At 56.8% G+C, this 27,030-nt stretch overlaps 1 protein-coding gene across 1 annotated transcript; it reads left to right on the forward strand.

Annotated features, from left to right (window-relative positions):
• Positions 1-14: 14 nt before the first annotated feature.
• Positions 15-26,344, forward strand: OTOP1 (otopetrin 1). Its single transcript, XM_045834662.1, has 6 exons — positions 15-408; positions 8,987-9,123; positions 12,073-12,131; positions 16,632-16,762; positions 19,311-20,242; positions 26,106-26,344. Exons 1-6 carry the CDS (start codon positions 15-17, stop codon positions 26,274-26,276), a joined length of 1,824 nt encoding a protein of 607 aa, XP_045690618.1. The 3' UTR covers positions 26,277-26,344.
• The last annotated feature ends 686 nt before the right edge of the window (positions 26,345-27,030 follow it).

Below are 27,030 nucleotides of genomic sequence, written 5' to 3' on the forward strand. Positions count from 1 at the left end.
TGGGCCACTCAACGATGCCCGAGGACCAGGGGGCGCCTGCCTCTCCCCGGGAGGCGCGGAGCTCCCCGGACAGAAGTTCGCCGGCGCCCGCAGCCAGCCCGCATCCCCAGATTCTGGCCCCGGGGTCCCCCGTCCCCCGGCGGGGCGCCGTCCGCGCCAGCGTCCCGCAGAAGCTGGCCGAGGCGCTGAGCAGCCAGTACGGGCTGAACGTGTTCGTGGCGGGGCTGCTGCTCCTGCTGGCCTGGGCCGTGCACGCGTCGGGCGTGGGCAAGAGCGACCTGCTCTGCGTGCTGACGGCGCTCATGCTGCTGCAGCTGCTCTGGATGCTGTGGTACGTGGGCCGCAGCGCCGCGCACCGCCGCCTCACCCGGCCCAAGGACACGCACGCCGGCGCGCGCTGGCTCCGCGGTGAGTCCCGAGCGGCCGCCGGGCCGTCTTCCACCGCCTCTTTCCCGGCTCTCCCCTCCTGCCCTCGGTTCTTTCTCTCCCATCCGTAAACCCGCGAGCGGACGGGAGCCTCCTCTCTCTGCGCTGCGGCCAGTCCACACCTCGCCTTGGCTCGCCGCCCAGCGGGGGTTCCACTGACCCCAGCACGGAGCCTGCATGCCCTATCTCGGCGCTCCAGGTTGTTTGAGATCTGGCCCCAGACGGCCTCCTAAGTTGTATCCCCTCGCCCTGCGCTCCAGTCAAGGCTTTTCGCTCCCGTCAGAGTTTGTCGTGTTTCCTTGACTTTGCATATTCTGTTCCTCCCTCCCCGGAATGCCTTTCACCTGCTCTGCTTTCCGAAACTGGGCTCGGCCCCTCCCCCCCAACACCTCCCCCACCCTCCCTGGTGATGTTTCCCCGCCAGGGTAGACTCTGCTGTGCTTGTTGCCGCTTCCGTCCCCTCTACCAGAGGGGGGACCTGTGATGCTGCCGCCTTGGGCCTGGCTCCCAGCAGGTGCTAAGACAATGCAGTTGAGATGAATGAAGACCTGAACGAGCAGGTCAACAACGGTCAGGCAGTGGGGGGTAGACGCCCGTGCCAGGCACTCACAACACACGGATTGAGACATCGTGAGGACAGGAACCCGCCCCATCCCCTCAGGGTGCTTCCCCCCCCCCCCCGCCCCGCCCCGTGCAGGGGCGCTGGGCAGGCGCAGGTCAGAGGGAGGAGGCCGTGGGCGGCGGCCAAGGCCGCTGTCCGAGACACCTTCCCGGGAGAGGCCAGGTGCAGACTCGGCTCGTGCCTCCGTGCCACTTGTGTTTAGATCGGAACTTAAAGACTCGCTTAGAGTGTGGCCTTCACTCTCCTTGCATGGCCTCGAGCAGGCCCCTTAGTCTGCCCACCCCCCTGGTTTCAGCGCGTGGGGGGCGGGAATCACGCTTAGTGGGACCCATGAAGGCCGCGCACAGGTGGGCGCCCAGCACACTCTCCTCTCCCTCCCGCCCGCATTCCCTCCGCGTGTCTGCCCCGGTGCCGCCTTCACCGCCCCCCGTCCACCCCGTGGGTCACCCCGGCTCTCTGTGGCGGGCTCTCGCAGTGCTTGCCCATTTCTGCCCCGTGCTATGACTTGCTGGTTGTGAGGCTTGTTGCCCGGATGGGATTTGGGGTTTCCTAGGCTCAGGGGCTGTGCCCAGCTCATCTTGCCTTTGGAGAAAATGGGGCGCAGCTCCAGGACGGCCCAGACGCCCCCTCTGGAGTGGTTGTTTCAGGGAGGCCCATGGTCTTGTGACTCTGTGAGTGGCAGACGTCCAGTCCCGGGTCAAACAAAAGGAAAGGAAATGTGTTTATTGACTTACACAGGCCAGAGCAATGTTAGAAGCACAGGATTTTGACCTGGGCTTCCTGGAGGGGAAGGATCCTTTCTTTGTCCCTCCCTCCCTTCCTGCCTCCCCCCTCCTTCCGTTCTTCCTCCCCTTCTTTTTTTCCCCTTCTCTCTCCCTCCTCATCCATTTCTCCCTTTCTCAGCCTTCCCCCACCTCCCCTCGCCCTTTCTCCTCCCTTCCTTCCCTTCCTCTGCCCCCTGTTTTTTCCCCCCTCCCGGAAGGCTCCACGCACCGGGGCATGAGTAGGTGGGTGAGTGGTGTGGCCATTTGTGAAGACTGGGAAGCCCGGGGGAGGAGCAGCGTGGGGATGCAGGGTCCAGGCTGCCGCCCGAGATACCTGCTGGGCACCAGGTCATGGCAGAATGCGCAAGGCAGTAGAGACAGGGCACGTAGTTGGCGTTCACCAAACGGTGGCTGTTTAGACACTCAGCAGGTTGGGTCATGGGCATGGTGCTGGCGGTGGAAGGTGTGACTTGCAGTCTCGACTCTGTTACCGTCACCTTTCTGAGTCCCAGTTTCTTCATCAGCAGAATAAGAATCCTGACGGTGTCTCAGGGAGGGGTGTTTGCAAAGCACTGTCCATCCCTCGAAATAAGCTGTGGCTCATCAGAGAAGCAAGAGGCCAATTATCCCCAAAGAATGTCGGGACGCCATGGTGCCAGGGGACATGCCTCCTGCCCTGGCGGAGACTGAGGTTTTTCTGGAATCCCGGCTGGAAAGACAGGTCTCACTCAGCTCTGCCCTGGCTTCTGGGACGGTCTTAGATGTCTGCGGCTCTGAGAAGGGGCCACCCTGTGGAATTCTGGGCACGGAGGGTTTTGGAGAAGGGTTTGCGGTCTTGGTGTGGGTCGTGGGCTTTGCTCGGAGCCGGAACCATTCTGTCCCACCTGCTGGGTGTGAGCCGGTGATGACCTCGCTGGGCTGGGTGCAAGGTGGTGTCGGGAGGCCTCGGCTGGAATAAGTCACCAAGATTTATTCGAGGGTCTCAGAGTTTTCGAACTCAGAACACAGGCAGGCAAAAACCCAGAGGTGTTCCAAAGAAGGAAGGCAGGTTCGCAGCTCTTGAAGGAAAAGTCCAGTCCTTGAGAATAACCAGTCCTGCGCTGTTAGCCCTGGAGCCGGCACAGGGCGGCTGTCAGTCGGATGCCAGGTGGTTTGGAGGGTGGGTGGTGGGAGGTCACGTTGCATCCTGAGTCCTTGATGGGGGGGTGCTATCTGAAGGTGTAGTGTGGACACACAACAGAGCCCTGGCCAGGTAGCTCAGTGGTTGGAGTGTTGCCCTGATAGACCAGGGTTGTGGGCTTGATCCCCGATCAGGGCATGTACAGGAGTCAGCCAGTGAGCACATCGATAATTAAAACGAGGCGCAGCAGACTGGCATACATACATCCTGGAATTAATGCAACACTGGGGAGTTCAAAACTTTCATTTATCAGGTTACGTAAGACAACAAAAAGAATTGTTTCTTCATCCCTCACCACTCATATAGCTAATATTTTAGCAGCTTGATTAAAAGGACTCCGTTTTACATGTGCCCTATCTTCACTCTTTCCACACTTCCTTTGGAACAACAAAAAAAAATCGACCTGTTTTTAACACTGGTAGACACGATGAGTTAGGAATCCAGCTCCTCTGTTTGTCAAGAGACCGATTTCTTTTGCAAGAAACAACAGCCGCCTGGACCCCTCCCACCAGCCTGGCATGTGCAGTGAACCAAACCCAGCAAAGAGCCGCTTCACCCCCCCGTAACACGCAGGCGCCGTTTCTGCTCCGCTTCCAGTCTCCTGGAGGACGGCGGCGGTAAAGGCCGCCTTTTCTTTCCGCTTGTTGCTGTCCCGTCTCAGGCCCACAGAAGTGTTATGGACACAGAGTTACGGGAATGCCCACGACCAGAATAACGGCTACGTTTGTTGCATGCCTTTGGCACGGCGCCGCCTTGGGAGCGCTGGCCCACTTATTCGTCACGGCGACTCCCGCTTTGTGCGCGGTCAGCTGTTCACACAGAGCTTTTTTCTTAGAACGGGGCACGCCCCCGCGTGCCACACAGGGGCTCTCTGTGCAGCTGCCGCCCGGCGGGTCGTGGGCTGCGCAGATCACTCCGCCCACCGTCCCGCAGGGCCCGGAAGCCGCAGGGCAGAGTGCACTGCCTATAGGTCAGCCTGCGCGGTGGCCTTGTGTGCTGTGGTGACGGAGGGGGAACACGGAGTCTGTCTCCATGGGTGAGAAGGTGCAGGTGGCTGAAGGAGCTGTGTCTAGGTGCAGGTGGGAAGAGGAGCGGGGCGTGGCGGGGGGGGGAACGGTAGCAGAGACCAGGTGGAGGGGCAGGGGATTGGGGCGGGGCGCGGACAAAGGCTGCAGGACACAAAGACGCAGCAGTCCCTGCGCTCAGGGAGCCCGCAGCCTGGCTGCGCAGCCTGGACGGGTGAGAAACGGCTCGGCTTCCGGGCAGATGCGGCAAGTTCACGGACGCCTGCCTGGGCTCCACTTTGTTTTCTCCCCTGACAGCGCATGCTCGTCTTATTGAGACAGACGCGCCCTGCCCCGCCCTGCCCCTCCCCCCTGTTTCCTCCGCTGCAGCAAGCCCCACGTCAGTGTGTCCCAGCCGCGATCAGTTCTCTTTTTAGAAAAGACATGGTTGAGACATGGTCCATACATGCTCTACGATTCGCCCCTGTAGAGCGCACCGTGACTCAATGGCTTTTAGTTTATTCACAGATACGGGCGACCATCCATCACCACGGCCAATTTCGGAACATTCTCGTCATCTCATCTCAAAAGGGAACCCTGTACCCTGCGGCTGACGCCCCCATACCTCCGTTCCCCACGAGCCCCAGGCAACCACGGGTTTATTTTGTTCCCTGGAGTCCCCTGGTCTGCTCATTTCCTGTACATGGAATCATAGGACGTGCCACCTTAGTGACTAGCGTGGTGGTTTTGATCTCATGGCAATTCCCGAGGAGGGTGTCGTCACCCTCGTTTACCAGACCCGGAAGCCGAAAGGGCTTCCGAAGGTGGGTGGAGCCCCCCCCCCACTGGCAATATTCCAGCAGAGTGGGGAAGGGCAGGTGGCATGGTATTAACAGGTGACAGAGAAGGCCCGGCCCCCTCCTTTCATCTTGCTCTGTCTTCTCCGTCACACAGAAGGCTCTTTGGAACTTGCAGAGAGCGAGGCAGAAGGGCACCGAGCCCCGCGGCATGGAGACTTCTGCGGTGGCTGAGCAGACACCGGGGTCTGGTTCTGTTCAGCTGCCTGGACTGAGCTCCCATCCCGTGCCAGGCGCGGGCTGGGCCGTGGTGGTGGCAGATGACCCCGCACGGCCCTGCACCCAAGGAGAGGGCGAGGATGACGCCGAGGGTGCGGGGCAGCCCAGGCAGGGCGTGGGAGACCCTGGCTTCCGGCTCTGGGCCCTCCCACTTCCTCTCCAGTCCAACGAGATAAGACCTTTGGAAGTCACTTGTGTCGTGTCCTCCTTTTGCTCCTCTTGTCCCCCGGACCCTTCTCTTTACCATGAGACCTTCGGAAGGTTTTCCACCTCTGCTTCCCACCCAGTCCGACTCCAGTTTACCCCGAATCACAGGTCTCTGCAGAGCATGTGAACCACGCATTTCCGGACAGTTTCTGTCCCTCCGGGGAGTTGTATGTCTCCTGTCCTGTTTTCTCTTCTGTTAGCCTGCCCGTGTATCTGCTGGAGCCTACATGCATCCATCTTTCTCCCCCCTCTGTCCCTCTCTCCCTTCCCTCCTTTCTTTTCTTCCTTCTCTCCCTCCATTGTATATCCATCCATCGCTACTAGTTGTTTGGTTAAAGCCCTTGGTCAGGTGAGTTACGTGGGTGAAATTTTTCTCCCATCCCCGAGTCCTTTCTGACCACCCATCGTCAACCTCGACCCTCTCCCTTGCTCCGCCTTCTTCATGGACTTGGCACTTGCTGACTCTTCCCTAGCAATTTGTGTGTGTGCTTTCTGCCTTCCCCACTGGAACGGGAAACTCGCTGAAGGCAGCTGCTTTCTTTCACGGACCCTTTTCTAGCCCCCGTGCCCATGCCCATGCCTGGACCCTAGTTGGTGCTTGACAAATGGGTGTTGAACGAATTATATTTCGCCTGTCTTCAAATACCCTTCTGTCTTTGGCCCGGACAAGTGCGTGACACCTTGGCTGGGAATGGGTTCTCGAGCGGCAGTCCCTTCCTTGCTGGGGACTCTAGCTACTCCTCCTAGGGCTTCTGGTGTCCCAGGCTGCGGATGAGAAGTCGGCTGCCAGCTCACCCCTCTGTACCTTGTGCACGCCCCGACTGACGCAATATTATACCCGTGTTTGCTTCCCCGGGAATCTTGTTGGCGAACCTTGGAGCTCCTGGCAAATGCCTCCTGCACAAGGGGAGTCTCCGAAATATATATTTGTTGTGTCACTATGTGGATGAATGAATCCACGGGCGGTGGGTGGAGGAAGGAAGAAAGGGCTTCGAATGTATGAGTGGGTGCCCAGTGTATCTGCCACGGCCCTTGAAATGTCGCTGACAGAGACCAGTGGTTCTCCAGGTGGGCTCCCAGACCCACAGGTCAGCCTTACCTGGCAACTTGCTAGAGATGCAAATTTGGGGGCTCCGCCTCACACCTGGGGGTGGAACCCTGCTCTCCCAGTGTTTAGACAAGCCCCGGGGGCTGATTCTGATGCCTGATCCCCTGTGAGAACCACAGCTGTGGACCAGTCTCACTTTGTAGATGGGAAAGCTGAGGGTGGGAGCAGGGAGGCGACTTGCCTGAGCTCCCTGGACCGGTGCCCCGGTCCCCACAGCTCCAGCCTGTGACCCTGCCACCGCAACCACCTGCCTCGCCCCCTCTTGCTGTGTCTCTTTGTAACCAGCACGAACCACGCCTTTGTCCAGTGATTTCAAAGCCCGGGGATTGAATCTCTCCTCTTACAAAGATTCTGCTTTCACTGGGGGTTTTCCAGGATTAAAAAAAAATGTGACTTAAAGCTATTTCTATAAGACTTTGAGGGAGGGCCCGGAGCCAGGTGATTGCATTACCGGGCACAGGAGGCTTCTGGGCGGGGCTGAAATGTTGTAGCTCGCTGTTCTGGCCCCACCCTTCGCTCTCCCACACCGTGAACTCTGTCACTGGAGATCCAGCTTCCTCCCGCTCCCAGGAGAGAGCATGGTCAGTGCTGGCCCAGAAGGGGGATCAGGAAGTTTGATGTTGATCAAGGCCCCATTCTTGCTATTTTTTTCCTCTGTTACAAGCTTATGTATTTTGTGCCTTCCTTTTCAATCTTTTTCTTATATGCATATATTTGGTTTGTATTTATTTTTTGACCCAAACCGTGCTGGGTAGACCATTCAAGGAAGTTTCCTTTTTCATGGCATGCAGTAGAGACGCTCTCTACAGCATTACTGTAGAGCCCTAACCTCTCGTTTAAATAATATGCTGTCTGCTCTAGAAAAAATTCGGACTTACAGAAGAGCCGCATAGACAGTGCAGTGAGTTCCTGCACACCTATATGCCCCCCGCCCCCCCCAGCCCCCCGCTTTTGTTCTGCGGAGGACAGGATTTCAGGGCTAGAGACCTGAGATTTCCGAGCAGAACAGTGACTCTTACATTGGTGGGCTTTGGGGGGTGGGGTGGGGAGGAGCGTCTGGAGGCCTCTGGTGCATCATTCCGTCTGTTGCGTATGTATCGTGTGTCAGATCCTGGGACATGCAGGGGGTGGGTACAGTGACAGATGGGACACAATACTGCCTTCTAGCTTCAGCTTCTGAGGCCAAGAGTAGGATTTATCATATGCATTATTTTTAATTGCGGTAAAATATACATAACAAAACTTAGCAACTGGATCATGTTTAAGCGTCGGGTTCAGGAGTGTTAAGGACATTCACTTTGTGCAGTTAATCTCCAGAATTCTTTTATCTCCCAAAGCCCTGCACCCACTAAACTATAGCTCCCCACTCCCTCTGCGCCCCGGCCACTGGCCACCACCATGATACTTTCTGTCTCTCTGAATTTAACCACTTCAGGGAACCTCGTACCAGGGGAGTCCCACAGTCTTCGTCTTTGTGACTGGCTTGCTTCACTCGGCATAATGTCCCTAGGGTCATCTGTGTTGTTGCCTGTGTCAGAACGGCCTTCCCCCTCGAGCATGGACCTACCACATGGATGGACCACCTTCGGTTTATCCATCCATTCATCTGTCGTCGGGCACGTGGTGTGCTTCCACCTCTTGGCTGTTGTGAATGATGCCGCATGAATACGAGTGCAGAAACAGCCCTTTGCTTCCTCGCTCTCAGTCCTCTTAGGTGTGGACCCAGGAGTGGAATTGCTGGGTCACCTGGAAATACTAGTTTTATACACTGTTTCCCACAGTGTCTGCACTGTTTTACATTCACGTCAAAAGCGCACAAGGGTTCCAATTTCTCCACATCATTGCCGACCTTGTTATCCCTCCTCCCCCGTGTGTGTGTGTGTGTGTGTGTGTGTGTGTGTGTGTGTGTTTCTCTCTCTCTCTCTCTGCTAGCAGCCACCCTGCATGGGAGCTGGTTTTCATTTGCATTTCCCTCCTGATTAGTGATGTTGAGCATCTTTTCATGTGTTAATTAGCCACTTGTTTTCTTTGGAGGAACATCTACTCAAGTCCTTTGCTCAATTTTTAATTGGGTTGTATCTTAAACAGTATTTTTAAGATAGATTCTGGATACTAGATTCTGGATGCTTTATCGGATATGATTGTTAAATACTTGATGGCGTCCTCTGACGGACGAGGTATTTTTTTATTTTGATACAGTTCAGTGTGTCTGTTTTTATTTTTGCTGCCTGTGCTTCTGGTGCCGTAGCCCATAAACGATCGCCAAGCCCAACATTGTAAAGATTCCCCTCCTCCCCGTGCCTTGTCCTGAGAGTTTCATAGCGTTAGGTTTTGAGTTCAAGTCTCCAGTTCCTTTTGAATTAACGTTTGTATGTGGTGAAAGGGGCGGGTCCAGCTGGTCCCTCTGCAGGTGGAGGGTCCGATTTCCCCCTTGTCATCAGTTGTTGAGACGACTGTCTCTCTCCATCGAATGGCCTGGTCATCCTCGTCGGAAATCACGTGACCACCCATGTGAGGGTTTAAAATGACCTGCCTTGAAGTGGTCTCAGGGGTCTCAGCGATGCTGACGTGTGTTCCCCGCCCCCTCCCCCGCATCCAGGCAGCATCGCGCTGTTTGCCTTCATCACCGTCATCCTGGGAGGCCTGAAGGTCGGCTACTTCGTTGGATTTTCCGCGTGCCTCTCGGTCACCGAAGGAGTGTTCCCGGTCACACACACGGTCCACACGCTGGTGCAGGTAGGCCACGCGGTGTTTGTTCTCGAGGCCGGGGTCCCGGGGGGCCCGGATGGGATCGGTGGGGCAGCCTGGGGGAGCCTCCCTCCACCTCTGTGACCAGGATCCGTCCTTGTGAAACGGCGCCTGCGTCCCTTGGCCGTTGCCATGGGAACCCTGTGAGGCAGAGCTGGTGCGACGAGGAGTTGGAAAGTCCGCCCGAGCCGGCCTGCCCCAGGAGGGGCCGGGGCCCTTCCGACCTAGGCGTTTCATTGAGCTGCGTGATGATTCACACTCCGTACAAGTCGCCCACGGAAAGCCTACGGTTTAGTGGTTTGGGATGTCCGTGGGCTTGTGCAGCCATCCCCACATCCAGTTTTGAACAATCTCATCACCCCCTGGAAGGAACTCTCAGCGGCCATGGTCACACCTGTGGACCATGGAAACCCTTGTATTTTGTTTGCCTCCTTGTGGGCTAAAAGCTTTTAGAAACGTGTGAGAGGTTCTTTCTCCGCATCGGTCAACCCGGTGTGGCTCAGAAGTGTAGGCAGTGAAGGCCGTGTAAACGTATAGCTTCGAACCAGAGAAGTCCCACATTGGAGTGGAGCTCCAAGGGTCTCTCGTGTGCCCTGCATCCTGAGCGGAAGCCCCTGGTGACGGCTGTCAGAGGCCGGGTCCCTGTGACTCTGATAGTAAAAGCAGTGATTAAGATTTCTATAGAAATTTTGGGCCTCAAAGTGCCGTTCTTCTGTCCTTTCATGTTGCATGTCCACAAGGCCAGGTGTGGGACCGCCCTGCTCGCTTCCCAGGAAGGGGCTGGGGGCGCCGAGGACCAATGACTTGCCCGAAGTCACAGCTGCGGCACAGTGATGATTCTCCTCCTCCACACACGTTACCCTGTGAGACCGTGAACTTGGCCCAGGGATGCCGTCATTGCTCAGAAGATTTCTGGGCTCCCAGTTGAAGAGCATCCTTCAGGACCGAGTTTCCACCTGTAGAATGCCAACACCATCAGTTTGAAACGCTTTCGTCCAGAGCGGTCTCCAGTTTGGACACGCCCGTGACTTCACGTGCTTCTTGAGACTGAGCATGTCTCACAAGGGAAGCTCTCTGAGAGGGTGGGCCGGACATGTATGACATTGGCTTGGCTCTGGGTGCTGGTGGAATAGGGCTTCCTGGGGACCAGTGTGAAGGGGTCACCTCCCGAACCTCAGAATGTAACTATAGGTGGAGAGAGGATCTTGATAGAGGCAATTTAGGCTAAATGTGGTCATAAGGGTGGCCCCTGACCAAAAGCAGCTGGTGTCCCTATCAGAAGAGGAGACTGGGACACAGATACACACAGAGGGATGACCGGGGGAGGACCCTGGAGGAAGATGGCCACTACACACCAAGGAGAGAGGCCTCAGAAGGCCCCCACCTGCCAACCTTAATCTCGGACTTCTGGCCTCTAGGACTGTGAGAAAATAGATTTCTGTTGAAGCCACCTGGTCTGTGCTGCCGTGTTATGGGAACCCCAGAAATGTGAGAGTTAACGGGCTGTTCGTTCTGGGGAATCAAGTTCCCTCACGACAGTCTCAGAGCGATGCCCCTGACATTTGGGAAGCCCTCCTGAGACCTGAAAGAGCTTCCTTCTCCCCTCCCTCCCTCCCTCCCTCCTTCCCCTTCCCTTCCTCCCCCCCTTCTCTCTTCCTTCCCCCTCACAAAAGCAGCAGTCAGGTAGCTGTCTAGCTTAGAGTTCAGTGATAATTACGAATTGACTTAACTGTTTCCCTGTTGTTTTAAATTGTCAGAAATTTCAAGAGTCATGCCCTGAATGTTTTTCCTAAGCAGGATAGTCAGCCTCAGGTAAAACAGTGTGGAAGAGATAGCATGCATAAATGTATTTTTTCCTTTTGTGCTGCGTCTGATTTTCTTTTTAGAGCACTGAATAGCAAAATGAAGATTAAAAAGACAAGTTGGTAAAGTGCCCACCCATGTTTGGCACAGAACAGGCGCTAGGCATGCGCTCATTTCTTTTTTTTTAAGATTTTATTTATTTATTTTTTAGAGAGGGAAGGGAGGGAGAAAGAGAGAGAGAGAGAAACATCCATGTGCGGTTGCTGGGGGCCATGGCCTGCAACCCAGGCATGTGCCCTGACTGGGAATCGAACCTGCGACACTTTGGTTCGCAGCCCGTGCTCAATCCACTGAGCTACGGCAGCCAGGGCTGCATGCGCTCCTTTCTGAAACGAGGCCCAGGCCCTGGCGGGAGCTCAGTCAGGCCCTGTAGGTGGCTGCCACCGAGCGAGCTGGCCGTGGGCGACGCTCGCTGGAAATGCACCCGCTCCAGCCGCTGCTCCCAGCAGTTGACCCGGGTCATCTCATTGAATCCCCCACCACACCCTCCGAGGGGGGCTGGGTCCTCACCCCCGCTTCGCAAATGGGAAGACACACGCAGGAAGGTCCCCGACTCGCCAAGGCCAGGGTTTGCGCACAGGTCCAGCCAGCCCGCTCAGCCTCTCCCCTGTATCTGCCAGGGGCCGTGTGGCCAGGGGACTGGGCAGCGGATGGGATGGACTGAAAGGACCAGCTGGACGGAGTCTGTTCTGCATTTGAAGCGCTCGGCCTTTGGTGCCCAGCCGCTGGCCTAGTAACTAACTGTCCAGAGGGCGGCATAATCAGGTTACCGGGGGTGACGACAGGCAGGCTGCCGGTCCCCAGACACCCTGAGTCATCACGACCCCGTTTCCCCCTAAACCCGAGGGCTCCCCCCTGATGCTCACGGCCGTGCTCCCCGAGCCCTGCCCCACCGGGGAGTGGCCCTGCCACCCCAGATGAGCACAGAGACTTGCCATCCTTGGGGTGGGAGGTCACGGATGCCCCCAGCATTCACCGCACCTTTTCTTTATGTTTTAGAGTTTCGGACACGTGCGGATACAGCGCCAGTTTCCCACTGATGCGTCTTTCTCTTCTTCCCCTGTTTCCGTCCAGGTGTATTTTCTGTGGGTGCACGCAAAGGACATCATCCAGTCCTTCAAAACCCTGGAAAGGTAAAGACCACGGCTCCTCGCTTTACTGGATGTGGCGTTCCTTTAGAGCAAACAAAGCCCGTCACTGCAGTCCTGCTTGGGCTGCGCATAGGAGGCCAGCGCTCCCCTGCACCCCGACAAGCAGATCCTCCGCACATGCCCAGAGAGGTGGCCCGCTGACCAGCAGTCCCTTCCTGGGGACAGCCCTGGAAGGGTGGTGATGTGGGTCTGAATTTTGACTCCACCTCCTTAGACACTTCCCCTTCATGACCCTCGATTTTCCTCATTGGTAAACTGGAGACGCTGGCAAAGCCCGAGGCCCAGGACTGAGTGAGGTCGTGGCCGCAGCACCCGGCGCCTTGCACATGCGCGGAAGCGCTCACCAAGGGTCGAGTCTGGCAACAGGCGTGTCCTCCCTTCTCTCCAGGGAGAGCGTCCCTGGGAGGGCGGGGCGGATGAAGCAGGTCTTGTTATCGTGTAAGAGAGCCTCTGTGCACACTCACGGGTGGATCTAGGCAATGGCCTTTGCTTTATTCAGAGACCCCTCATCACGTACGCGGTCAGTGCGGGATGGAAAACTCCCCCAGCCCTGCTAATTCAAAAGATTGATTTATGTGTGGCGGCTGGACGGAACTATTTTAATAGACTGTTGAAGTAGAAGAAACTCACACCAACCTCATTACGCGCAAAGGATCGGCTCCAACAGGCGGCTAGGCACTTAGGGAGCCCCTACTGTGGGCGGGGCCTGCCGCTCACACTGTTGGGACATCCCAGGGGGGCCTGCGGCTCAGCCCCTGGAGTTGTGCGCTGGCCGGCAGCCTGCGTTATCCCCTGTGCAGCCCCACGCCAAGGTGCCAGCAGGGTTGGTTTCCGATGAGGCTCTCTTGGTGGCTGGCAAACGGCCACCTTCTCCCGGCGTCTCCACACGGCCTTTGCTCTGGGCAGGGAGGGAGACAGAGGGGGCAGAACACTGGTGTCTCTTCGTCTTCTTCCAAGGACACACCAGTCCTGTTGAATCAGGGCCCCACCTTGTGACCTCACTTCGCCGTGAGGGCCTCCTTCGAGGCCGCGTCTCCAAGTGCAGTCCCCTTAGGGCTTGAACTTGGAGGGACGCCATCCATGACACCTGTCGTTGGGCCAGTAATCTTTCTGAATGGTGGGTCGTTATTATAAACAGGGCTGGAATGAACATCCTCAGTCAGAAGTATTTCTGAACGTCTCTGGTGATTTGCGTGGGTCCAGTCCCTGGAGGCGGGATTGCTGGGGAAAAGGCGGGATGTGTTGGGCAAATGCGTGTTGAGCCCCCATCGGGCCCCGGGCACTTGTGGCTGGAGACAATGAACTTCCCCACCCACCGAGCGCGTTCTTTTACGTGTGTTACGTAGGAGGTCCTCCCTCCCTCACCGTCGTCCTGTTGGTTACGGACTGTAGGGGTGGTCGCGATCCCATGCAGCAGGTGAGGAAACCGAGGCTCAGACAGTGAAACAGAAGTCCAAGGTCAGGCAGCCCAGCCTGCCTGTGCCTCGCTGGGCGGGACCTGAATGTTGTCCGCCACTTCCACGGCGGCACAGCGACTTCAGGGGCGGCCGGTTTGCTGGGTGAAGCCTTTCTCTTGGCTGTAGTCACTTATTTAACCGCAGCCTCAGGACACTTGGGTCCGTTCCCCTCCGAGCAGAAAGGGGTCTTTGTGTTTGCTTCCTGGACCTGCGGTGTCCCGGACAGCAGCCGCCGGCCGCACGCAGGCGGCTGCAGGGCACTTGGACTGTGGCTGGTTCAGACCGAGATGCGCTGGGACTGTAAACTACACACCACCTTAGAGACCAGCACGGCCAACAGAACGTGAACTATCTCCGGAAGATTTTGTTGGTATTATATGTTGACGTCATAGTATCTTAGATGTCTTGGGTTTAACAAGATACTGTTAACATTATTTTCACTTGTTCCTTTTTGCTGGTTTTTAATGTGGCCACTAGGAAGCAGAGAACTACACGTGCGTGTCTTGGACTGTCCGTGTTTGGACAGCACCGCTCTAGGCCACGCACCTGGGCGCGGAGCCCCAGGGGTCTCCATCTGAGGGGCTCTGGGGGGCAGGGCACAGTCCCGCTCGGCCTGGCTCGTCCAGTGACTGGAAACAGTCTCTGCCTGCCTCTGGGTCTTGACCCTAAACTGCACAGTAAGTGGCTTGAACCCGGGACGCATGCGGTGCGAGGTACCCTGTTTTGCTTGAAGGGCCAAGTGTTAACCATTTTCGAGTTACTTATCACCTGTAGGGGTAGGATCAGACTTTCCTAGAAACAGTGGAAGGTTTGGCAATGCCACGTGGGCGTGGTGACGGAGAGCTAGAGCGGAGTGGGAGCTGTGCCTCTAGAGGCTCCTTGTCTTCCCCGTTTGCCACAGTCCCCGCCACTCCCTGATGCCACCCTATACCTGCTTTCTCCATCGACATGCCTGGCCAAGCCCTGAGGGCTCAGGAACCTGCCCAGCCTGGATTTACTGTCTTCTTCTAGTCGTGCAAAACAGTGTCCCACGACCCCGTACTCTTACTATATGTATGGACTTTGTCCTGATCCAAGAATTCCTCTTACTGCTTGGAGTTGTTTGCTTTCCCCAAGGGTGAGGTGAGTGGAACCGTCGTTTTGAAAGTGGAGCTGAAAACACAAATTGAGATCAGAAGTGGCTCCCGGAAGCCTTCCCTTTTCTGTGGTCTGGGGTTACTGGGCCCAGGCACAGGAAGGGCAGCCTGGCACGAGGAAATGCCGTTCTCCCCGGGCTTGGAGGACAGTTCCCAGATCAAACCATCAGGAGGGTGGCCGCTCGGGGGGAGCTCGCAGGCAGAACAGTCTGCAGCTGCGGGTGGCCCCCTCGTGCCCTCCTCGGGCTCAGTGGGTCTGGGCTTGGAGAGCCGCCACGGGGACCGGGAGAGGGGAGAAGAAAGGGGAGCTGTGTGCATTATGAGGAGAAGAAAGCCGGCCAGCCTGCGGCAACGGCATTGTGTGCGTTTGTGAAAGACTCTACACAATGCCTCCCAGACACTCCCGCGGAGGCTGGCCACAGTCTACAGCAACGTGGCCAGGGAGGGGCCCACAGGTGGGCAAACACTGGCCCAGGCACCCCTGGGAGGCTGCTTCCTTCCCCGGCGGTGCCCGGACAATGCGCAGCTGGTCGAGGAAGCAAGGGTTTGCCTGCAGGGGAGGAGGCTGGGGTGAAAACGGAGAGGAGAGACAAGGTCAGGGTTGAGGACCCATGTGCACCGTTTTCCTGCAGACCGATCATGGACAAGGGTGTTTTCCACTGGACAGGGAGGGGGCGTGTTTCCTCTGGGCGCCCCCTCTCCCACTGAGGAGCGATCAGTTGCAAGGAATGCCCCTCAAAGCTCCAGCATTTGCTGCACCTGCTACAGGCAAGGCCTGTTGTTAACTACCCTGGCAGCTACCAACGTGCATAGGTCTTAAACCAGCAGGCAGGGGGAGACTTCGCAGGTTTTGAAACATGCAGTGGTCCCCTTGGAACCATATTCCCTACATATCGCCCCTCTGTTCCTCAGAGTTCAGGGTCCACCTTCCACCTCACCCCTTTTCTTCTTCCTCAGGAGGCCACATGGCATGGAGGTGAGGGCAGGACCCTGGGGTCAGGCTAATACAGCCCTGCCACTTACTAACTCTTCCAACCCCCCATCACTGCTTCCTCTCTCCGGGACCATGGCCTCACTTCTGAGCCTGTTAGAGACTGCAGAAGCTGAACAATGTCACAGAACAGGCGTTTTATGTTTGCACCCTGCCATCCTCAGGGGCTTAGGGTTTCCTCCCATACTGGTTGCTTCATAGTCACATTATAGCTGTCAATGCTCCAGGACTCACACCCGCATCCAAGGCTGGAAAAAAAGGAAGAGTGACAGTACGTTGGCTTTTCTTTTTTTCATCTCATTCATTAAAAAAGCAAAGGCTTTTCGGTACCTCATATCCCACTGGCCACAGTGGCCACACCTAGCTGTAAGGGATGCCAGACAGCAAGTCTCTGGCTTGACTCAGTGTCTTTCGAGGTAAGCAGCAAGGCAGAAGGGGTGAGGATGGTTGTCGGGTTGGCCAACCGATGGTAAGGGCATACCCAACTCTCCAGATTTCCAGTGTAGCCCTTTCCTCATTCCTTCATTGATCTCTTCCCTTCCAGAAGACAAGATTTTGGGTATGGTAGGGTTGGTTGCCTGCTTTAAACAAATTTTCATCCCTGGGTCCCTGATTTCAAGATCCAGTTTCTTTTCGTCCCATAGACAGTGAGTCAAATATTGGCATGTTCAAGGTTAAGGCAGAATGCCATGACTGTGATTTTGATAGTTCCCACGGCACTGTCCTTCCCAGCCAGAGGACCCACCCGGAGCCTGAGCTGCCAGATGAATGAAACCAGGATCATGGCTGAGAAGGAGGCGTGTGTGTGTGTGTGTGTGTGTGTGTGTGTCTCCATCTCGCCTCATGGGGCTGGGAGCTCCCCAGGGCTGCTCGGGAGCCGAGACCTCGTGTTTTCCAGATTTGGAGTCATCCACTCGGTGTTCACCAACCTGCTTCTGTGGGCCAACAGCGTCCTCAATGAGTCAAAGCACCAGCTGAACGAGCACAAGGAGCGGCTCATCACCCTGGGCTTTGGGAACATCACGATAGGTGAGTGGTGGGGGGCGCCCTGCCACCAGGCTGGAGCGTCCTGGGGACGCAGGGGCCAGCCGGAGCAGTTGGAGGTGAGGGCGCGGGTCACAAAGAGCCACAGGGGTCCTCTGGCTCAGCCTGGGCCAGGCAGTCTGCTGCTGCCGAAGGCCTGCGAAAGCTCCCCGAGCCCCCCCGCCCCCCGCCCCGGTTCCATAAGTAGGGTGTGCCGGGCATAATTACAGGTTCCTTCCATGACTCGGGGGCTTGTCGGACCCCAGGGTTCTCATCAGGATTGCCCTTTGCACGGCCCGGGTTAGCACGGAAATGAATGTCTTCTTTGTTGACAACTATGCAAGATTGACAGTTGTTTCGGACTGGGCTTCATTAAGCCCTTATTAAACCAGTTCTTTCTCCTAAAAGTATAGCTTTTAAAAATCCTTCGGCATCTAATGGTAGGTTTTGCTCAATTGGTTTCAGTTCATCTGAAGGTTTCATTTAACGCTACTCTGCTTATCAGGTCGGCCCCTCTGGGTTGCCCCTTGTTCCTGTGTGAGAGCCTTTAGCTCCAAGCTTCCCATTTCCTCCAAAGTCCTTGGGCACGTGTGACCTGTCCCTTCCCCACTGGGACACTGGGGTTGAGAGGAGTGTCGGGTAGGGGACAGCACTATGTCCTGGGAACTGGATGTCTCGGGTTTGTGTCTTGTTCCCATCCCACGTGAGCTGTGTGGCCTTTGGAAGCCATTCAACCTCTCTGATCCTCCCTTCCAAAGTGAGGGCACCTGCACCGCGTGCTGTCAGAGGGCAAGGGCCCCTCCAGACTCACTGCGCTGTGGGCCTACACCAGCCGTGGCATGGGCGTGACGCAACCGGCGCCCACGCTCATTTCCTCAGCCCCCTGGCCAGCAGTCCCCTCTTGGGAGGGCCCTGCTCTCTTCGGGCCTCATTGCCTCGCTGGTTTCAATGGCAGTAATGACAATGACAACAGTAACAGAAACAAAGTTTGGTTAAGCATCTGCGGAGTCCCTGGACTGTTCTAGGCGCTTGGCCTCACGCAGCTCACTAATTCTTATCCCTACGCTCCGAGGTAGTCAGGGCGGACCTCGTGGGCCGACAAAGCTGTTCGATCCCAGGGAAGTTAAGCAACTGGCCCAGGACCACACCGTGAGTAAGCAGTCAAGCCGGGATTTGGACCCTAGCAGTCTGGCCCCAGACATCTCTGTGAAAGAGGGGTTCAGGCAGTTTTTAGAGAGGACCCCGTCAGCTCTAACACTCTGTGAGCCTGAACCCTTCCTCCCTGTTTCTTCCCTGGTGTCTGCCTTGTACCACGTTGCCTCTCGGAGAAGGGCAGTGTTCCTCGAAAGTGAGGGGCGTGAATGCTCCCCCAGAGCTTCTCCATCTGGTTTTATACAGAGTAGGTGCGTGTCGTAAATCACAATGACAAGATGCGTGGAAATAGATCCACAGTGATACCTACCAGAAGCTCAGTTGAAGGCAGTTACCATTTGGCTGTTTCTTTCTAGTGTGCTCTTTATTTATTTATAGTTGAGGTCACGCGGAATGTATTTAACCTTTATCTGGACTACAGCCTATGGTAAGAAACAAACTTTACACTCCAACCCAAACGCACACACCCCTGTATGTGCACACACACATATTGTGGAGTAGTAATATATCAGAGACACTTTGAAAGTTCTAATGTATTTACTTCCATTCATTCTGCCTTATTCTGTCCCATTACAACTCTATTCTATTAAAAAATTGGTGGCTACTTTCTAAATTGATTTTATAACGGAATGCTGGGTTGTGATATGCACTAAAAATATTGGACATAGGATTTGTTCTTACATTTTCCCACCATTATTGTAACATGATTATTTTCCTGTATCGCTGAAACACCACTTAATTAACTCTTACTCCTTTGTACAGATGTACCAAAATCCACTCAATGTCTAAATTATTGCACATGGAGGTATCTCTCTCTCTCACGCACACGCACACACACACTTTACGAAAAGCACAATATTAAGTGTTAATTATATCTCAACAAAGCAGGGGAAAGGTACACATAAATGTGTCCTTTACTGAAAAAAAAATAGCAAAGAAAAATCAGCTGCCACTTTTCCTCCCAGAGGCGACCACTGTTCATGTTTTCACTTACGTCTTCCCAGATGTTTCTGTGTCTGTCTGTCCGTCTCTCCACCGTCTGCAGATCTGTAATTTACAAGCACGGAGTCGTGCTCTGCCCCTTTGGCAACAAGCTGCTTTTGTTCAACAGTGTCTTGTTCACATTTTTGTATGTGGAAAAGTACATTTCTGCCTACCACACCGTAATTATATTATTACAATGTGTTATAATATAATAGTCCAATGTGTGCACAAAATATGACTCATGTTAATTAATTCTCTTTTGGCCATATTGGTGGCTGTCCATTTAGTCACGATGTTAACCATGATAGCAGCCATGAAATAAAGCTTTTAATTCTATGGGAAAAGCCAAGCGTGAGCCCACAGTGAAAACATGTCTCTGTGCTTCTCCGTGTCCCCGCGGCCCGCCTCTCCGCCCCAGTGCTGGACGACCACACGCCTCCGTGCAACTGCAGCCCCCCTGCCCTCTGCGCAGCCATCTCCCACGGCATCTACTACCTCTACCCCTTCAACATCGAGTACCAGATCCTGGCTTCCACCATGCTCTACGTCCTGTGGAAGAACATCGGGCGCAGAGTGGACGGTTGTCGGCACCCGAAGATACAGTTCAAGTTTCGCGGGCTGGCGGCGGGCTCGGCCCTGGGCCTGGCCGCCCTGGCTGCCACGATCGGGGTGGTGGTGGTGTACCTCATCCAGATCGGGCGTTCCAAAACCAAGAGCGAGTCGGCACTCACCATGTTCTACCTGTACGCCACCACCCTGCTGGCGCTCATGGGGGTCGCAGGCCTGGTCGGGATCCGGATCTACCGGCTCAGCGAGCAGTCGCTGGATGAGTCCAAGAACCCGGCCCGCAGGCTGGACGCGGACCTCTTGGTGGCCACCGCCTCGGGCTCCTGGCTGCTCTCCTGGGGCTCCATCCTGGCCATGCTCTGTGCCAAGGCCCGCCCTGCGTACACCTGGTACAACCTGCCCTACTCCGTCCTGGTCATCGTCGAGAAATACATCCAGAACCTGTTCATCATCGAGTCCACCTACCGAGAGCCCGGGGAGCTCTCCGACAGCATCAGGACCCTGCGGGTGGTCACCGTCTGCAACGGCAGCGACGCACCCCTGGCTTCTCCTGGCCTCAAGGGCGGAGCTGCAGTCGGGGAAGATGTGGCTCCCCAGGACGGCTGGGTGCCACCTGCAGCCGATGGAAGTATGTGCCTGAGAGAAGGCAGCGGCGAAGGGGACGCGGGGCCGAGCTGGGAAGGGGCCTGGGGCCCGGCAGGCCGCCCGCATTTCCTGCAGGGTAACGTCAAGAGGAGCGTCTTGAGGAATGTCACAGCCTTCTTGTTCCTCTGCAATATTTCGGTAATCTGCACCAAGTTACTTACTGTTTAAACACATCAGTGAATGTATTTAGTTTTGCCCTTTTCCAATGAGGAATGGAGGCAGGTTGTAATCAAAATAAGTTGCTGTAAGGTTGAAAAACGAGGTCGGAATGCAGGCCCATAGTCTACATGCCCATATACTGAATATCTGTCATGCGCTGGGAGCTGGGGTGGGGGCCAAAGATTACAGGTGAGGAGGTGCAACCTCTTTCCTCAGAAAGGTCACAGTATGATGGTGGAGGGAGAAAAAATGTAGTACAGCAAGTACGGCAAGTGCTGGGGCAGGGTGTGTGCAGGGAGTAATAGGAGCAGGGGTGCAGGGAGGGGCTTGGACGAGTAGGGGCTGGAGGGGAGGCCCAGTCCTGATTAGAAGTGCTCCTTGCTGCAAAGTGTGGAAAGGTTGACCAGCAGTATCCTTAGTCTTTTTTTTTAATTTTTAAAAAGATCTTATTTATTTATTTTTAGAGAGGGAAGGGAGGGAGACAGAGAGAGAGAGAGAGAGAAATATCAATGTGCGGTTGCTGGGGGCCATGGCCTGCAACCCAGGCATGTGCCCTGACTGGGAATTGAACCTGCGATGCTTTGGTTCACAGCCCATGCTCAATCCACTGAGCTATGCCAGCCAGGGCAGTATCCTTAGTTTTTAAGACAAGAATTCTGGAGGTGGACTCCTGGGGTTGCCTGGTCATCCGGGATCCAGGCTCTGTTCACCTTTCCACTTGACCCTGTTGGGTGTGGTGCTTGTTGCCACGTGGTCATGTAATGGCTGCAGCAGCACCGGGCATCACGTCTGGTCTGAAGACAGGAAGGAGGAGGAAATAACTGGTGCCAGGCAGTGTCTTCCACGTGGCTGCTCTGAGCTGCAAGGGAGGCTGGGGGCTGGGTGGTTTGCCCTCCGGCCTCTGTGCTGGAAGGCAGCGAGGTAAAGGGGAGCTGTGGTCAGTCACTTGATATCATCCGCTTCAGCCTCGAGGAACGGTTGGAAGCGCTCCAGGTAGTCAGGGCCAGGAAAAGCCTTTTGGGCAGAGGGCACAGAATGTGCAAAGCCACAGAGGCAAAAGAATGCATGGCCCAGCTGGGGAGCACCAACTAGTTTAGCCTGAATCCCACACACGTGACGCAGAACGGCAGAGTGAGAACTAGGACGAGTGTCCATCAGGGGATCGGCTCTGTAAGCCTGGACCGAGTGTGGTCTGCATGCTGGGCGCCCTTTCGTTTTGTGTTTTGGAGTGATGCCCCGTGTGCGGGCAGGATCGGGGGAGGCGAGACCAGAGGCAGGAGCCTGGGTCAGAGGCCCCTGCAGCTGCCAGGGAGGAAACGGTGAGAGCCTGAACCAGGGCAGTGGTGGCGGGGATGGAGAGACGAGGGAGGAATGCACAGCATCGTGTGTGGTTGGGCTTCATTCTGGAGAACGTGGGAGGGTGCAGGGCTTGGCGAAAAGGAGGGGAAGCCGCCATCGGCGCCCCACAGGCCTCTGCGGTGACTGGCTGCTGGAGGGGGCGGAGCCTGCCAGTCCTCATCGCGGTCATTGCTCTGCAGATGCCGCCGTCGCCGCCATGCTTTCTACACTTTTCCGATCCTGCAAAACCGAGGTTTTGTCTTCAGAAAGCAACCCTCTGTTCCCTCCACCCCAGCCACCAGCCTTCTTTTGGCCTCTGAGTTCGGTGACTCCGTGCAGCTCACGTCGGTGGGACCACACGGGACTTGTCGCTTTGTGACTGGCTCACGTACTTAGCGCCGTGCCCCGCAGGGTCCTCCACGCTGGAACACGTGAAGGGAGGGAGGTGTCCAGAATGATGCCCCGGTTCTGACTTGGGTTCCTGGGGAGCTGCTGGTGCCATTGATGGGGGGACTGGGGACCCTGCAGGGCCGGCAGGCTCGGGAGGGGCTGCAGGCGGAGGAAGATGGGAGCTTAGTGCTGCACCCGTTCCGGCGTGAGATGTCCCGTGGGCGTGGCCAACGGGCAGCTGTTTGGGTTTCCTGCTGCCGAGTAACCGATGATCCCAAATGTGTGAGCGCACGGCGGCCACTTTGTTGTGTCTTAGGACCTTGTGGGTCGGGAGTTCCGGCAGGGCTTGGCTGGGAAACACTCCAGGTCCTCCTGGTGTCCACCGAAGCTGCTGGAACGGCTGGGCGCGAGGCCCGAGATCTGGTGCCTTGGGTGGGGGTGGGGAAAGGCTGCACTCCGCCTTGACCCCTGGCGGGGGCATCTGCATGTAGGCTCTCCAGCACGGCAGTCTTGGGGAAGGTGGACTTCTTACATGGTGGCCCAGGGCCCCAGAGCCAACCCTCTAGGAGATTGGGGTGCCAGTCTCTGAGGCCTGGGTGCAGAAATTGCCCAGCACCAGTTCTGCTGTATTTGGTGGCTCTAGCGGTGACAGGGTCCACGACATCCGAGGGAAGGGAGGTGGACCCTTTTCCCCCTGGGGTGAGGAGCACATCACAGCCAACGTGACAGCAGATAGAAAGATCTGGGCTTCAGGAACGAGGCCCGGTGGTCTCTCCTGCCTTTCTCCTCGCCGTCCCTCCCTTGTCCCTCCCTCCCCTCGTCCTGCTGAGTGCCTGCTGGGGGCCAGGCACAGCTGTGGCCGATGGCATGGGACATCCCTGAGGTCTCTGGTCTTCCTCCTGCCAAACCAGATGGCAGGACTGGCGATAAACAATCAAATCGGAGAAGACCTTCTAGGGACACGTGCTCTGCAGCGAATAGGGAGGGAGGGTGGGCGAGACAGCGCCTGGGCGGCCACTGTCGATGGGGCGGCCCAGAAGGGCTGCGTGAGCACTGGGAGCTGACCAGCAGGGAGGAGCTGGTCGCGATGGTCCCGGGTGGAGGGAGCAGCCGGTGGGAAACCTCGGTGGGAGGGAGCCGGACTTGGCTGAGGAAGAGGAAGGTGGGCCATGTGGCTGGGGCCGGGTAGGCGGGGGACAAGTGGGGGGGGGCCGGGTTGGGGGGTTGGTAAGGGATCTGCTAAAGGGGGTTTTGTAACCCCATGTAGCCGGTAGATTTTCACGATGCTGTGAAGACTTTGGGGGTGTCATCGGGAAAAAGACACAATCTCATCTACGTAAAGACTCACTTGGCCGCAGGGTGGCAAATGGACTGTAGGGCAGGCATGAAAGCAGGGAGGCCCGTCCGGCGGCTGCAGCCAGGATCTGGGGGAGAGCAGAGGGCGGCAGCCTGGGCAGGCAGGGGTGGAGGGGAACGGGGGGAGGGCAGGCTGGGGGTGCCGTTCCAGAGGCGTGGTCGTCAGGACTCACTGGTGGGCTGGGCAGCAGGCAGGCAGTGATGACAGTCACAGGGAAAAGGGGGTGACGCCCAGCGTTCTGACCCAGCATCCGGGGGTGGGGTGGGGAGACCCTGCAGATGCGATGGGGGAGTGGGCAGGTACGTTGAGTGTGAGATGAGTTCACACCCGCCGAGCAGCCGGTGGGGTCCACCAGCCCCAGGTTCCTGAGGGTGGGCCAGGCTGGTGATGTGGGGTGGGCCGTCTCGGTCTGCACACCGGGGCATGTTGTACACAGTGACGGGGGGTGGGGTGTATAAATGTGGCCCTGGGCCTGATGGACAGAGAAGAGGACCCAGGAGTGGGCCCGGGGGACCAGCCAACGTTAAGAGGCTGAGCCGAGGAGGAGGAGGAGCCCGCCCGGGAGACGGGGAGGAGCCAGCAGGACGGCAGGAGGACCCTGCAGGTCCCAGAACCTGGGGAACACAGAGGGACAGAGGTAAGAACGAGCAGGAGTTCTGGATGGAGGTGCCAGTGAGAGCCACATGGATCAGCTACCTAGTGCAGCGTAAGACATCACCCTAACCCTCAGCAACTTACAACCACACACACATTCCTTATGTCACGGTTTCTCTGGGTCCGGACTCCAATCCCAGCTGGGTGCCTCTGCTCAGAGCCTCCCGCGGGCCGCAAACTGCCGGTCGGGGCTGCTGTCATCTCAAGGCTTGACTCTTGGGTGGGGAGGGGACCTGTTTCCAAGCCCACTGGGTGGCTGCCGGCTGCTGCCCTGAGACCTCCCTCAGTTCCAGGCCACGTGGCGTCTCCACGGGGCAGCTCATAGCACGCCGGTCACTCCCGCTCTTGCGAGATGAGGAAGATGGATTCCAGCGTCCTTTGTGACCTAATCTCAGAAGTGACATCCGTCGCTGCGGGCGTGTTCTGTTTGTTGGGAGTGAGTTACTAGGTTCGGCCTGACTCGAGGGGGCGGGGCTCCGGGAGGATGTGACTCCCAGCAGGTGGGGTCCCCGGGGTCCTCTGAGCACCTGCCTGCCGAGGTGCGGGGTGGAGAGAGCTGCAGAGGTGTGCGGTGTGCGAGAGAGCGGACCTGGGGGCTGAAAATTTGGGGGGAGGTGGAGGGACAGGGACAGGGAGGCTGCGAAGGGGCTGCCAGTGTGGAGGTTTCTCTGAGCAGCAAAAACTGATAGGTCATTGCTTTAGGTTTTGCAAATGAGTTGCCATGTGATTGTCCTCTGCGCCCTCTGAGACAGGTGTTCGTGTTCCCATCTTACAGATGAAGAAACTGAGGCTTGAGTTCAGGTCTGGCTCCAAAGCATGGGCTCCTCCCCCTGATCTGGGGTGTGTGTGGGCGGGGCCTGATCTGCCTGTGTGCGCCAAGGACGAGCCAGAGACCGGACCACAGAGCTCACAGCCCAGATCTGCGTGGCCAGGCTCTCCAGCACCGTTTTACAGAATGGCGGGCGGGGCAGACAGGCAACCTCTCCTGTAGGCTGACACGGTGGGCCTGGGCGCACAGAGCGAGTCCCTGGGCAGACTGGTTAGCTCAAGGAGGGCATCCTGGGAGTGGGTGGTGTCTCGGTGTTAACAGGAGAAACCCGGTTCTTCTTGCCAGTGCAGCAGAGTTACAGAGCAGCAAGACTGTTAGCCAGCAGGCCAAGTTTATTGGTGCTAAGTTCTAGTGGGAGAGCTAAAGGAAGGGTGGAAAGAGCCGGTGGCCAGAGGCTGAGGGGTCAAGGGCCCCCCTTGTGGCACAAGGGCGAAGAGAGAGCCCTTTGTTCTGGGGACTTACACAGTGGGCGGGATGGGGTGAGGGAGGGACACATTGATTGACAGGTAAAGATGGTGCCTGCTTTCCCCTGGGAGACGTGACCGCCCAAACACAGGCGTGCATGGGGGTCTGTTAGCCCGAATCCTTCTCTTGCTCCAGACCCCATGTGTTCGTTTTGTGTAGGAGACGTGAAGGAAGGCAATTAAGCAAAGCTGTTTCATGCGCTTTTTCTTTGGGCACTGTGGGCCCCTGCCCCTTCCCCTCCCAGGCCTTGGGATGAATAATACACGGTCTCAAAGTTCCCTTTTCCCAGCTGGTGGAGACGACACACACAGACTTCCAAGGGCTTCCCCCACCAGCCACCCCTGCACTATCACAATTTCGCTTGTGTTGTCCGGAATGCTTGGCAGCCCTGGCGGGCCAGACTCAGGACTGCTGGGTCAATGCGTGAGACAGGTCTCCCTCCTCCCTGCCTTGGTTTACTGTGTATCCTGCCTAAGTGCGCAAAGGCGTTGCCTGGCAACCAGGGTGCTGGGCCAGCCAGAGCAGCTCAGTCTCAGAGTCCTTCCTGTGCTGTCTCCTGTGTCATCAGGACTTGGAGGAGGCAGGATTTAGCACAGGGAAGCCGGGGCGTCCCTGCTAGGGGACGAGGCAGGAGCTGAGCCCTGAAGACTTGGGACAGAAAGGCACCCTTGGGGCCTGTACACAGCCTCTGGTGCAGAGGCTGCTCCTCGCTGTGACAGGTGTGACTCAGTCTCCCTGTCCAGGAGGGGCCCCTGGGATCTGTCGGGGCCTCCCAGGTGGTAGCACGGACGGCCTCCCTTCTCTTACAGCTGTGGATCCCGCCCGCCTTCGGCTGCCGCCCCGAGTACGACAACGGACTGGAGGAAACTGTCTTTGGCTTTGAACCCTGGATCATTGTGGTCAACCTGGCCATGCCCTTCTCTATTTTCTACCGCATGCACGCGGCCGCCTCCCTCTTTGAGGTCTACTGTAAGATATAGTGCCGTCCGCGCCCGAGGCTGGGAGTGGGCTGACAAGAGGACTCCCGGGGGGGCCGCTGGGGACGAGTGGCCGGGCTGGGCAAGCACGCCCTCACCAGTCAGTGCGCGGAGGCCTGCCCTTTGTCCGCGGCGCTCGGGTTTCCTGTGGGCTGGCATCGCCCTTCCCCCCGGGCGCACGTGCACAAGTTAGGTCGGACTCGGTGCGGGGGCTGAACTCTCTCTCCCAGTGAGTGAGTTCTCGTCAAACCCCAATGATTTTTATCTCCTTCTACGTGGAGTCCTCTGGTTTGGAAGAGTGTGATCCCAGTTCGGAAAAAAAATTTTTTTTTACTCAGTTTGCTTTTCATAAAAAGCCTTTTCCGTGCTCAGTGTATCGTGTTCCTGCACTCGGACTCTGCCCCCTCGCGTGGGCTAACCACCCCTAGATGGTATCCCGCCCAGAGCTGGCGAATGTGGATGCGATCCCATGTAGTGTATACAGCGCTCTCTGAGTGTGTTTCATTTCTGAACAGTTATTGTTACATTATTTGGATGGAAATGGGGGCATAGGTCAATATAGAGACATATTTCCTACCTGCAATTTTAGCACATTTTTTTTTGTTTGTGGGCATTTTGAAGTTTTAAAAAATATGTATTTTAATGTTTCACTCCTGTCTGTCATTGTAAGCACATACGGGCTTTCTGTAGAAAACTCGGACATTCCGGAAGAGTAGAGAGAACAGACCCTGCCAGGATGCCAGCACTGAACCCCCTT

The sequence above is a fragment of the Phyllostomus hastatus genome, unplaced genomic scaffold, assembly GCF_019186645.2.
Source record: "Phyllostomus hastatus isolate PE091 unplaced genomic scaffold, TTU_PhHast_1.1 phas_contig_196, whole genome shotgun sequence".
In the NCBI taxonomy this organism is placed as follows: Eukaryota; Metazoa; Chordata; class Mammalia; order Chiroptera; family Phyllostomidae; genus Phyllostomus; species Phyllostomus hastatus.

What these genes read in the sequence shown, in the direction of transcription:
- OTOP1 (XM_045834662.1), top strand. Translation starts at nt 15, where the DNA reads ATGCCCGAGGACCAGGGGGCGCCTGCCTCTCCCCGGGAGGCGCGGAGC. An exon ending in CGGTCCACACGCTGGTGCAG is followed by an intron (nt 9,124 to 12,072) that starts GTAGGCCACGCG and finishes GTTTCCGTCCAG; the next exon opens with GTGTATTTTCTGTGGGTGCA. An exon ending in TCCTTCAAAACCCTGGAAAG is followed by an intron (nt 12,132 to 16,631) that starts GTAAAGACCACG and finishes CGTGTTTTCCAG; the next exon opens with ATTTGGAGTCATCCACTCGG.